The 14,006-nt window shown below is 38.4% G+C and overlaps 2 protein-coding genes across 2 annotated transcripts in view; one reads left to right on the top strand and one right to left on the bottom strand.

Moving 5' to 3' along the window:
- PATJ (PATJ, crumbs cell polarity complex component) overlaps positions 1-3,185 on the bottom strand; it is a 320,321-nt gene extending 317,136 nt beyond the window's left edge. Inside the window, exon 1 of the mRNA XM_011369533.2 lies at positions 3,033-3,185. The gene's annotated coding sequence lies outside the window, so the exon portion shown is untranslated. The remainder of the gene's footprint in view (positions 1-3,032) is intronic.
- An 8,266-nt stretch (positions 3,186-11,451) lies between these two features.
- Positions 11,452-14,006, top strand: part of TM2D1 (TM2 domain containing 1) — a 49,145-nt gene continuing 46,590 nt past the window's right edge. The window contains exons 1-2 of the mRNA XM_011369532.2: positions 11,452-11,641; positions 13,512-13,585. Coding sequence (XP_011367834.1) covers positions 11,484-11,641; positions 13,512-13,585 — 232 coding nt within the window. The 5' untranslated portion in view covers positions 11,452-11,483. The remainder of the gene's footprint in view (positions 11,642-13,511; positions 13,586-14,006) is intronic.

The following is a 14,006-nucleotide window of genomic DNA, read 5'->3' as shown; positions in this document are numbered from 1 at the left end:
AAAATATCAGTCCTTGAAAGATTGGGCGGGAAATCCTGATCTTTCACTACTGATCATTGGAGAAGCACTGGTTTAAATAAGACTTCTTTGAGAGGGGCCTTGTAAATAATGCTAAGTAGACTGGTCTTTATCTTGCAAGTCACAGGAAGTAATTAAAGGCTTTTAAATAGAGAAGTATTGAGTCCAGATTTCTATTTAAAAAAGTAATTCTAGTAATAGGATAGATTCATGGCCTTCAAACTTTTTAAACACATTCCTATCAGTAAAAATATGTTGACTACTCACCTTCATTTTTTTATAATTACAAATATATACTACTATATTTACAAGTCGTATGTGTTTTAAAACATAAAATAGAAACAAGTAAGGTAAAAACTAAAAAGCGAAGTTTTACTGTCACCTTCCTAACCTCCCAATGAATCATCGTGCACATTTTGTAAACCATAGTGGTAGAGTATCCCTCGTAAAGGCAAAGGATAGAACCTTGTTGGTCACCCAACTTTCTAACTCATATTTAATAAAGGCTAAACTATGTCCATAAAGCAGGCCTGGAAAATTACTATAATTCCGTGGTGTTGGGTACTATCTAGGGAAAGGAAATAAAGCTTTAAGAGTAGATGAAGAACATCCAGCAAGCCGAAGATTATCCAGCAAATAGCATACAGGCTAAATGGAACCCATGTCTCACTCATTTTATGGTCATAGGAAACCTTCAGCTAAACAACTTTGGCCTATTTGGCTGGGCTAAGAAACAAACATGGCTTATGCAAGGAATTTCAAGTTTGTTTAAACGTGGTAAAGCTGAGTCTAAATTGTCATAGATAGGGTACCTACAATAGGTCACAGTCTAAACATTAAAATACCACAGTGTGCCGCTGTCCTCATAGTTGTACAGCCTCAAGAGAATGAGTAGTTTATTATGCTCTGCAGTTTCCACTACATCACTGATCAAGAGAGTTTGTACCATGAATTTTTTATGTCTCATTTACTGTAGGATTTGATTGAAAGAAACTACTATAATATTGTGGCTTTTTAAAAATACCTATGCCCTTAGCCATCACTTAGCCATAGTTAATGGAACATTTGAAAAAAGCTGATGCATAGATAGAAATTTAATTTGATGTCAATTTCTAGGTGGAGGAAACTTATTGAAAAGATTTATTAACTTCCTCAATTCAAGAATTTAGGTGAGTTAAGGACCCTGAGAAACTCTTTTCAGACACCCAACAGCACAGAAGAATGTAACTCCCCAAGGTATCTTATAATTCTAAACGCAAAAAGTAAACAGGCTTTAGGTCCGTGGCATAGATCTATCCTGAAGACTAAAGAAAGGGTATTGACAGGCTCTAAATTTCTCTCTATTTGAATCAGAACCTAAAATGAGGGCTTTAAAAAAGGCATCCAAATCTATACAAAAACATGTGAGTGGAAAAAAAAAAAAAAACAACAACACACAGCAATGGTCAAGCAATCTCAAATATTAAGGTGAAATAGTCTCGTTTCTTAAAAAAATTTACTCTAGTACCAAGGTGGGCAAAGTCATAAGTCAACAAATTAAATCTCATTTTGGCTTCATCAAATGTATTTTTATTAAACTTTAACAAAGCAAGTAAATTCAGGCTGCTTGGTTGTTTAGTTTAAGGATAATTATTAAATGCTTTCTGGTAAAAAAAAATGTAATTAACAAAGATTACTGAATACTGAACCATTGTCTCAGAATCCCAATTAACAAAGACAAATCTCTTCTGAACTCAGCTTATAAATTTTACCCATAAATTATCTTCCAACTCTGATATTTATTAACTTTCTCATTATTTAAAATTTTTAATAATTCTTATAAAAGCTGTTAGGGGCTTAGAAACAGGCTAATTTTAGTTAAAAGGCATGATCACGCCGTTTTCTGATGTTGCAAAATGAACCGATTTGAATTTTAATCACCGCTCCTCCCTAGTTTTCCTTTAAAAAAGATTTGTGCAAACGAATTGGCAGCCAATAGGAGCTTAGACAGCCAAGAACGTAGTATTACTATCCTCCATGTAACTAAGTTTTCTTTTTCTTCTAGCTTTCCAGGGGCTTCTTCATTCATTTAGGAAACACTTGTTCTTTGCGCACCTATCAATGGACAGACTTCAAATGCAGTTGAGAAGCAACCTATAGAAACAAGGCCCTGAAAGGCGCACCGTCTCAATCGCGGAGACAAACCAGTAAACAACTCATTTGAATCCAAAGTGATAAGAGCCATCTGGGGATACGACAAAGCGCCAAGTGAACACTCCACGGGGGGGATTAATTCGGCCAGCTAGGTGTGCCAGGAGAGTTAGGGAGCTTTGGAGGGGACAGGGAAAGATCTGAAAGTGCTTTCCTGAGCTTGATTTAAAGCAGGAATCCAACAATTTCCCCAAAGGCTGGAGGTCAGAGCACTTTCTGCTTGGTCCTCCTCATCTACAAAGTAAGGCCAGTAGGGCCCAGGCCTGAATGTCGACCCGGGGAACTCCGCTACGTGACTACCAGGCGCCCAGATGGGGCCGGGGCCAAATCGCGCCCTCGCTGGGCACCCCCTCCTTCTCCGGGCCTCCAAGGCACGCCACCACCTGTTCACTCCTTTCACCTTCACCGGTTGAGGAAAGGCTCCGCCCAGCTCTGGGTGCGGCGGCGGGATGGAGGGGACGCAGGCATTGATCTGGGTGCAAAATCTGATCCCTGCCACTCCCGGAACAGCGGAGGCCTTGATTTGAGGGCCGCCAGAGCCTGCCGAGGCAGGGCGGCTCCGCGGCCTCCGGCCAGCCCAGCCCCGCGGGGCGCGGGCCACGGTGGGGGTCATCCAGGCCGACGCAGGAGGACCGCGCCCCGCACACCCTGTGGGCCAGGCCGAGCGGCCGGCGGCGCCCTGCGTCTCCCGTTCCACCTCCCGCGGGAGGGCGCGTCGGAAGCAGGGGACGCAGGCGCAGGAGGAGGAGGTGCTCCTGGCCAGCTTCGAGGCGAAGGGACCCTGCGCGCCGTGCGCGCCCACACGACGGGGTCCCGAGCTTTACCTGTTTGGGTGGACTCGCAGTGGGAGCTCGGAGCGGGCAGGAGGGCCGGCGTCGGCCCTCCCTCACCTGGGCGGAAGTGAAAAGCCCAGGGTGACCGCGCCTCACCTGGCAGGCCCTCCCCTCGCATCGACCTCCCTGCCCGGGGCGGGGCGCCGGGGTGGCGTAGGCGGGGGAGCCTGAGCCCGCGGGAGGCCACTCTGGGGAGGGAGCGCTGGTGCCCTTGGCTTCTCTACTTAATGCAGGTGAAGTTCAGCTGGGCGAGGGAGGGTTAAAGAGCCTAGAAAAGGTGGGGTTTGGAGGTCAAGTGGGCAAATGAAACACCAGGTGGTGGGGGTAGCCGGCTTTAATGGGGTGGGAAGGTCGCTGGACTGGTGGTGTAGGAGGGCTGGATTGAGAGGGAGACCCAAGATCAAGGAAATTAAAGGAGGACACTGAGGAAAGGATTTGGTCAGATATGCTTGGTCTCTCGTCCTATTCTATCATCCCTCTTTGTGTTTTTTATATCCACTGACCCAATATAAAATTCTAAGAAGTTTAACTGAGAGTTATCTTTTCACCCTCATTTAGTTGAGAAAAGGAAGGAAATCAATCTAGCATTATTTGTCATAACGTTGAGAAAAGATCTTTGAAAATCTACAATGGTATTATTCCACTCTCTTTAATGTAACTAACTTGAGAATTTTGATGCTAGGCGTTTTACTTTGTCTAATATAGTCCACACATTAACGATAAAAAGAATTGATCTTCAGGTATGTATTCACTGAATAAATGTTTTTGTTAAGCACTATGATTGTGTAAATTGTTAAAAATGGAATACCTGTCCTCAAGGGAGATAAGGCATACATACAAAACAACTGCAACATAAAATCATCTGTTGTAAGAGCATGCATTATGTACTTTATAGTATCATTGTTAGTTTGCTGGTTTTAAAGGAAATATTGTTAAGCCTGGTAAAAATACACAATTTCAGCATGGTCCCTACTTCTTAGGAACTAACAAACTATTGAGGGAAATAAACTTATATAATAACTTAAATTACTGAGTAGAATGAAGCCAGAACTTTATAAAATAAAAAGAGAGAGAGAGAGAGATGTATTATGTTTGTTGAAAGCATCTGTTAGGACTTAACCAGGTCTTAACAGGTGTTGGGATGTGCTTCAGGTAAAATGGAGAAGGAAATACTTCCCAAGTCAGGGCAGCATACAGGTGGAGACCAGTTATCTCAAACCATCACCTTGCAAACATGTTGGTCTCTTCTTACTCTACTATTTGGTGATAGTTATAAACATATTCCCCCTTTCTCAAAAATAATGTGACTTTGGATTGACTATGAAACAGTTCAAACTTCTTTTCTGAGTTCCAAGACTCTCTTAAACTCTTCCCTTCTTGCTGACTCTTCTACTTAATCTCCCATTTCACCTCTCCAAGGTCCTACTCTGACTCAACAGGTCTAATCCATGTCCTTGGAATCACCACACCATGGCTTTTCTGTTGGTTACTCATCCCCTTTCCCATGCCTGGAATGTCTTGTAAGCCCTACCCTTCCCCAGGGCTGGATTCAGGTCTCACCTCTTAGGCGAAGCTGCCTCCATGACCACCCCAGCAAACATCCATCTCTGCCATATTTAAACTAATTTTCTCTATGTTTTTGTGTTGTTAATTTAATGTGAGCTTTCTTTTGGCTCTTGGAAATTTTTTAAAAATTAATTTATTCAATACATTTTTTAAGGAGTTTATTGTGGTAAACATTTTCTGGCACCAAATTTTGTTTGTTTTACCTCTGAAAACCCTCAAGTTTTATTCATACAATAAAGATGAACAAAATTTTTAAGAACACATCTCTGAAGTCAGAAGATCTGAGCTTGAATCCTGATTCCGCCATCTCCTAAAGTATTTGACTTTGGTAAGTTACTTAACCCTTCTAATTCTAATTAGTGAAATTATGGTAACTTCACATGGTAGTTTTGAAAGTTAAATGAAAGAATATATGTATCACATATACCTGGCACATAGAAAGTACTCAGAAAATGAAGCAGCACATAGAAGGGAGTGAACATAACAGATACTGGTGACAATAAGGAAACAGTCAAGAACAGTAGTAAATAAAGTGAGACAGGCAGATGGTGGAAGACCTGAAAATAGTACAAAGAACTTCAGGTTATAAGACTTTATTCTTCATCTCTAAGAAATTAAAGAACCACTGAAAATATTTGAATAGGATTTTTATTTGTTATTTTTTTAACATTTAATGATTTGGTATTTATTTTTAAAAAATATTTTTTAGAGTAGTTTTGGGGGGCATTGCAAAATTGAGAGAAAGGTACAGAGACTTCTCGTTTATCCCCTGCCTCCACACATACATCCCCCACTAGAGTGGTATATCTGTTAAAGTCAATGAACCTATTTTGACATAATCATAATCACCCAAAGTCCATAGATTACATTATGGTCCACTCTTAGTGTTGTACATTCTATGGGTTCGGGCAAATGTATAATGATATATTCATTGTTCTAAAAATTCTCTCTGCTCAGCCTGTTCATAACCCCCACTCCAACTCCTGGAAACCACTGATTTTTTTATTGTCTCCATAGTTTCGCTTTTTCCAGAATGTTAGATTGTTGAAATCATACATTATGTAGGCTTTTAAGATTGCTGCTTTTACTTTGTAAATACATTTACGGTTTCTCCATGTCTTCTCATACCTTGATAGCTCATTTTTTTTTCTTTTTTCTTTTGTTCTTTAGATTCCACATATAAGTGAGATCATATGGTAATTGTCATTCTCTGTTTGACTTATTTCACTTTGCATAATACCCTCTAGGTCCATCCATGTTTTTGCAAATGGTAAGATTTAATTTTTTTATGACTGAGTAATAGTCCATTGTATATATGTACCACCTCTTCTTTATCCGGATGGGCACTTAGTTTGCTTCTGATAGCTCATTTCTTTTTAGCACTGAATATAGTCTATTATCTGGATGTACTACAGTTTATTTGTTCAACTACTGAAGAACATCTTAGTTGTTTCCAATGTTTGGCAATTATGAATAAAGCTGCTATAAACATGCAGGTTTTTGTTTGGACATAGTTTTCAACTCCTTTGGGTAAATACCAAGGAGTTTAAATAGAATTTTGAATAAGATTTTGAATATGACACAGGTTTTTTTTAAATGAAAGATTAATCTGAAAGCAGCATGAAAAAATAATGGATTGACAAAGTTGAGGAGAGCCTAGAATCAAAAAGAGAAAGAAGCCATTATAGTAGGAAATAAGCTACACCTGAAATAAAGTGAAAATATAGGATTAAAAAAAAACACAAAAAAAATTGGTCACTTATTAGATAAAGGGATTAAAGAAGAACAAGGAGAAAACTGCAGTGCAAAGATGATTATAAGTTTTGAACTGATGAAAGGGATACAGGTGGTGAGACTTAGAAAAGCCAATTTATTCTGTTTTGTTTTTCTTGAGAAACAGGACTCTGATAAAGTCAGTTTTAGATTCTATATTTGACATTGAAGATGAAATATACTTGACATAGAGTAGGCCTTATTAAGTGATGAGTCTATTTAATTGGATAGTAGGCAGCTAGATTGGTGCACCGAAGAGAGGACACAATTAGAAATACTTGAGGAGCAACAGCATACATGTAGATGTAGTAGAATTCAAAATGTGCAGATGGCTATAATAAAGATCTATCAGAGTCCTGATAGTATGAATTTATCACCAGAGTGGAAAAAATTGCCCAAAACAGATTTTTAAAAATCGAGGAAAGTAAAGCTTTTATCTCCTAATATTCGGTCCTAAACATGGAAACAGGAGTCAGATTGGTTTCCTCAGAAACTTTTGCTATGGGCAAAAACTATCTGTTAATGTAATTAGGTGTATGCTAGAATCTTAGGAATGGGAAGATCCAATGTGCAGAGCTTTGAATGCCAAAGGATGTTTTGCTTCATTCTTCACTGGTAATCCTCTTTCCTAATGTTTCTACACAGCTATTTCCATATTGGGCTGTGCTATTTACATCCTTTGCTTTCTATAGAATTTTATAGAATTTTTATGTGACATAGAAATTTGGCATTGAAAACCTGCCTAAGATTGAGGTTTAAGAACTTTCTTACTAAAATTAGACAATGGAGTAATCAAGTGATCAGAGACTATGGTTGCAAATAAATTGATGTATTTTAATGTATTTTACTGAGCCATGAGAAAATAGACTAAGGGACAGTAACAAGAGAAAGTGAATTTTTAAATACACCATCAGTTCAAGAGTCAAAATTTTAGTATTGTTTCTTTACTTTCATGGTGAGACTCTTGTTTACAGTTTATATACATTGTAGAAGAGGATGAAGATAATCATTAGAACCATAAAAATAGATTTTGTAATGGAGTTAATCAGCAAAGCATAATCATTTTCAAATAGTTAATTGTTCAAAATCTGTATGAAAAATGACACAAATATAAAGATCGGCAACATTCCTGCAGTCAGCAAGAAAATACAGTAAATCCTCACTTAACGACAGATTCTTGGAACTGCAGTATAATGTGTTAACCTAGAAATAAAAATTCCCAAGTGAGAGGCAACATACATTTATTTGAGATACAAAGAATAGATATTTGGGAAGCATTGATTCACGCAGAACCCAAATAGTGTTTCAATTAGGAGGTGAAGGCGAGGGGTATTTATGAGAAATGGGAACAATTACATAAATAGAAGGAAGAAATTTCCATGGGTGTTAATGAGATAAGAAAGAAATTTCTATAGGTGCAGATAAGCTAACACAGTGAACCTAATTATAAAGAATGTCTTTAATTTTCAGTTTGGTAGTCATACTGTCTGCCTTCTTGTTTTCTTTACAGTTATTTGGGATACAATACAGCTTTAGACCCAGCCCAAATGATATTTTGCTCAGTTTTAATATTCCAAAGGTTTGAAGAGTAAGACATGCAAGGCAGTTCCTCTGGGATGGCAGCTCTGACTCCATTTTAAAGTGGCTCTGTTTATATTTCCCCTTTTAGTTGAAATCTTTCCTTGAAAGCATTGCTGATCAATCATTGGAAAGCAACACTGATTAGTTATTAAAAGCATCGTTAGTCCTCCATTGCCAGGAAGGCTAATTTTCAGTACATCATGCCTTTGTCAGTCTGTTGTCATCAGAAAGGCTCATTTCTGGTATGTCATGTCCCATATAGGAGGGAAAGTGGTTTTTTAGGAAACCTGGGCCACATTTGAGCAGTAAGAGTGCCAAACAGAGGAAGTTTTTACCATCATGTTCCTTTAAGGAAAAAATCTTTTGTCGTTTCTTAAGGTTTGTCACATCATCTCATAAGCCTTAGTGATCATCTCAAAATGTTGAGCAACCATTATCAAGGTACTGTCTTTAAAACATTGAGCTATGTAAAATAAACATAACAGTAAAAATTCTTATAATTACAAACAACATAAAATGTTCAGTCCAAATTGAAGAATAGATCTGAACCAGGAGGCAATACCTGAGGCAGTCAGCTGAAGATATTAGAGAACCTGAGGTGTCAGTGGGCACTGTATTTAATCATTTGGCTTGTGCCCAGATTTTGTCTTGTTCCATCCCTATTTTACCAGCGGTATTTTATCCAAGTACAGGAGGTATTAACCACACAGCCAACCTCACCATGTTTAGCTAGAATACGGTCAAGAGCAATCCTATTGTCTAATATAACTTGCACAAGGGAATTTAAAGATTTTTCCTGGTTGGCTATTGTGTTGGTGGTAGCTCCAGTAACTTTCTCTAAGATTTTTTTTTTTCTCTAAGGTTTTTGATAGTTTTTTTTTTTTTAATCATGTATTTATTTGTTGTGTTACCTGTTCAAGGAAAACGTATTCTTCCAAATCTGATATCTTTATCGGGGTTGATATCACTAGGCATTGAACATCCATGACTATGTGTGCAGCCAGTTGCACGTTTTGACCTGAGAAGTAGGTTTAAAGATGATGCCCAGTGTCGAGTTATCTTTCCAGGCAGAAATAAAGGGGAAAAAGGAAGCAACTATTACAGCGAGTGCTTAACCTCTCATATTAATTGTGAGATAGGAAGTAACCAAAGAAAGAATAAAAAGAAAAAAATGAAGGTGAAGGTGTAGTTTATACTAAGATTTCTGAATTCTGGAGAGAAATGATTAATTCTGCTTACAAAGGTATAATTTACTAAATTGCTATAAGTCACAGATAGCTTAGGAGAAAAATTCCTTATATTTGGAAAACAGACAAAATAATATTTCAAATAAAAATTCATAAAATTATAATCATCCTCACTAGTTCATTAAGTCCCATGTTATTAATTCTTGTTTTGATCTTTTTGTTAACAGTTTTAAGAATTCAGGTTTTTTTTCTAGAATTCTGCAAATCTTCACCCAGTTTAATGGTATGATCTGAAAGTTTACTAGAAACTTGTATTTTAGAGTGTCAGGGTCCTCTCCATGGATTTCTTGCAAGATGAAACATCTTTGAAAATCACTTTTGCAAAAACATCAGAGTAAAACAATAACTGTCTGTAAATGACAAGACTTAAAGATCTGGTGAGAGTTCACATACACACATAAAAACGATCCAATTGAGTTAGTTATCCATTTTAATCTTAGCTTGACCATACATACAATTTTTAAAGTTTAAAAATTGAACTAGTAAATTTCAAATTTTCTATCACTTAAACCTGTAAACATAAAAGTTTTGATTTAAAAATAGCTGTCTCATTAAGGATTCGACTTCTAGGTTCAGGAGAAGAGCTAGAAGTTGCTTCTTTTTCCTCTAAACCAGTAGATCCCTAGAGAGAACACGGAGTCACAGGGTAGGGGTGTGAATGTGGAAAAAGTTTAATGCTGCCTCCTGTCTTCCCTGATCCTGGTGGGGAAGAAAGGAGGCAGATCCTGGTGGTATGCCGCAGATCCTGGGGGTGTGCCACAGCCCATGACACCTCTAGGAAACCAGCTCTTTCTCACTGAATCAGGGAAAAGGTGATACTTTTGCCACTGGATTAAAGTGGGTGCCAGAGAAGTAGCTGTCACCTAGAGAACATCTGGACACCCTGTTTTACATAGTAGGGGCGTGCAGTCCTAACTGGTTGAGAAGGGCTAGGTACTGTGTTGCTTGGTTGCTCAGGCACAAGTGACCACCTATTCTTTATGAATACATAACTTAAAGCCAATTTACATGCTTATATTTCAAACAAAGCTTTGAGGACTCAATTCAAAATAATGTATCATAATCATCCAGCTTTATATTGAACACCTATATAGACACCAACCATTAAAATGAACAGTCTATCGGATAAATAGAAAAGAAGGCTTGTTATAGGTGGCATTTGCCTGGGAGACACAGGGCCACAGAAGGGGATTTTTAAAAAATAGTGCAGTAATGCTGCAAAATTGGTTTAAGAAAAATTTTAAATATAGTTACAATTCTAAAATATTACTAAAATAATTTCATGTACTTATAATACAGAACATTATCCCAGGGTTCTCAAAGTGTGTACTCTGAACCAGCAATATCGGCATCACTTGGGAACCCCTTAGAAGTGCAAATTATTCTGCCCCCCGTCTAGATCTTCAGAGTCAGAAACTGAGGGTTAGACCATCCTTCAGTGTTTTTAACAAATCCTCCAGATGATTGTGATGCTCCCTAGAGTTTGAGAACCATAATACATGTCTTCAAAATTAGTGTCAGTGGATGAAGAGGCACCAAATTCAAGTGTTTTTACATTAGAGAAAAAAGATTAAAGTTTCACTTTAACGAGTACACATTTCTTCAGTATAAAAGATATCTTCACTGCAGAACTTAGATGGAGGGAAAAACCTCCAACTTTTCACTTAGTGTAGTCATAAAGTCTTTGGTCTCCTATTGTTATAGCCCCTTTCCCTCACCTAAATTTTCACTATTAAAAATAAAGGTGTAATGCCCATCTTTATGATAGAGATCTTAAGTACTGGTCGTAGCAGCCTTTCACGATTTCTCCTCTAAGATAACGGGGAGGCCATTATACCTATAATAGTAAGAGCACAGATTCTGAAATCGGGTAAACATCCCTTTATTCCAACTCAGTAACATGTTTATTAGCGTCTTTAAGCCTAGTTTGTTATCTGCAAACCCAAATCCTACCAGGACTAACATAATGTTTGTAAAGCGTTAATCATATCGCCAGACGCCGCTGACACTTTCGCGGACAGAAGAGACACAGCAGGTTAGTTCCAAAGTGAGCACTGGATAGAAGGTAGCTGATTCTCCAAGATAGCTTTCTCTTTTTTTCCGGTCTGGAAGACCAACCAAAACTCTCCGAGGTGAATCTGCGTCCCACGGGGCGGAGAACCTCTGTGTAGTCAAAGCACGGTCCCTTTAAGAGCCCCCTTCCCTCTGCCCTCCTCTCGCCCGCGCCTAGGCGAAGGCGGAACCGGAAGTCGTGGGGAATGCGCTGGTCCCCAGCATGGCGGCCGCCTGGCCCTACCGGCCAGCCGTTCCTGAGGCTGTGGCTGCTCAGCTCCTGGGTGTCTTGTGGTTCGTGTCGGTCACCACGGGACTTTGGGGAGCTGCTGCTGCCGGGGGCGAGGAGACGCTTAAGTGCGAGGACCTCAAAGTAGGACAATATCCTCTGTTGAGGAGCACCCCCTTAGGGGCGAGGTAGATTTGGGGTCGCGAGTGGGTCGCGGCTTCAGCGCGGGCTAGGGTTGTACTGAAGGGAACGGTGACTTGTGGCCTCTAATGAGAAGGGACCCAGGCAGGTGAAGAGCGATGGGGGATGGAAAGAACAGAGGCCACTGTGTGTGATTTCCTTGGAATTTTACAGTTGTTGGCGTTTCCTCTTCTGGTCCACTTTTTTTTTTTTTTTTTAACTGGTGGCTTTATTCAGCAAATATGTAGATCCTGAAATATGCAAAGTCCTTATCTCGGCACTAGTAATAAGATTGACAGGCTCAATTCTGTAAATTTGCCATCTTGGGGTTAAAAATTAATAATGATGTAGCTGGCGTTTGTTGCCCATTTATCATTAACTTTACATCTGTTACCTTATATCATTTTCAAACTTCGTGAGATGCCAGACCGTCTGGGGGCAGATTTCTGTAGCCGTGGTCAAATTATTTGAACCCTGTTTTATGAATAAAAATGTAAATAACAGTGGAACCAACTGAAAGGTCTGTTGTGATCAGTCAGTACCACAGGTAAATCACGTAGAGTGATGCCTGGCAAGAAGTAGGGACTATATATGTTAACTGTTTATTTACAGAAGAGAAAACAGGCCGAAGGGGTTAAGGAGATCTTTTCATTTAACAGTTCTTATAAACTGAGGAACAATATGAATTGGAAGTTACATTCAAATTAAAATAGCTACTTATGTACAAAATTTGTACAACGAAAAAAGTTGTACAAGATTCTATGAGAAAAAATCTTAAAATTAAGAAAATTCTGTAGTATTTTTTATGTGAGCTAGAGGAGAGACAGCTGTTACTCTGTTTTTTACAGAGTAACTCTTATTGAATATCATTTCACTTAAACTATGAGAATCACTGACCTAGTAAATTGAGGAGTTGGCAGAAATGTCAGAGTGGTTCTAAGAAAATAGTTGGGCAGTATGAAGAGTTGTGCTTTTTGAACCTTAGAGAGAAGTGTCTGATAATATAAGACTATGAGGTGATGATAACTAGAAAATATCTGTTACTCCTGGCATAAAAATGAGGTTTCCAGTAGTAATTCAGAAACCTTAAACAGGTGTCGGGCTCTCTGTCCAGAGACATCTTGTGAATACCTTACTTATTTCATTTTAGTGTCAAAATATTTAGGACACTGAAAAGCACCCCAGGTGTTTTTAACATCCATAAGAGGATAATTATTACATTTCCAAAAGCTTAAATTTTTGTGAGGAGACCTTGTAGACCCACCTAAAACACCATCTTCCCTGCAGTCTGCAATCAGGACTGCAATCAGGAAACCTTATTTTACTGTCACTTATATGATTTTGGATAAGTCACTCAAACTTTGAGCCTCAGTTTGTGTTTCTGTAATGTGGAAGTAATAGTCTCTACCTCACAGGGTTATTTGTGTTACGTGAAATTATGTATATATGGCAATACTTGGGACCCCATAAATGAGTTCAGTCAAATCTCTGGAAATTGATTTTTTTTTTAACCCTGAAACAGTCTTACAATAATTTGTTAAAGATTTTTATTTTCATTTTTTCTTTGTGCTTTGTGCTTAAACTCTGACTAATGTTCTTTAAGATGGCATCCTCTGGTAGAACTTTTAGTATATGTTAATATACTTTTCCTGTAATAGATTAATGCTCAGGTATTATTTAGTGACACTGAAAGTATGTTTATGCTTGTGCTTTTTCTCTTGGATACACTAACAGCCTCGCTACATGTGAATATAAACATTAAGTGTATAATAAGAGGTATTAAAGACAAGATAGTAATGTTTTGTGTTGGAATATAGTTCATATTTCCTTAACTCTTTTTACATATATTTGTAAAGATCCAAAAATAAACGATGCTACACAAGAACCAGTTAACTGTACAAACTACACAGCTCATGGTAAGACTTTTAGAAACATGTATTTAATTAATTAATTAATTATTTTAATTGAAGAAATTATTTAAATTTTTTCCGCATCTACCTTCCCCCTCCTCCCTCCCCACTACCCTCTGGTAACCGCTAGTCCATTGTTCATGCCCATGAGTCTCTGTTTGTCCTGTTCATTTGTTGCTTTTAGGCTTGTATCCCATATTTAAGTGATATGTGATTTTCAGCTTTTTCTGTTTGGCTTATTTAACTAATTATGATTATCTCAAGGTCCATCCATGTTGTTGCAAATGGCAGTATTTCATCTCTTCTTATGGCTGAGTAATATTCCATCGTATGTATGTACCACAGCTTCTTTAGCCAATCATCTATCGTAGGACACTTCAGTTGCTTCCATGTCCTTGCCACTGTGAATAATGCTGCCATGAACATC

The sequence above is a fragment of the Pteropus vampyrus genome, unplaced genomic scaffold, assembly GCF_000151845.1.
Source record: "Pteropus vampyrus isolate Shadow unplaced genomic scaffold, Pvam_2.0 Scaffold151, whole genome shotgun sequence".
In the NCBI taxonomy this organism is placed as follows: Eukaryota; Metazoa; Chordata; class Mammalia; order Chiroptera; family Pteropodidae; genus Pteropus; species Pteropus vampyrus.
The sequence above is the reverse complement of the archived record's forward strand: the minus strand, read 5'-3'. Positions and strand labels throughout refer to the sequence as shown.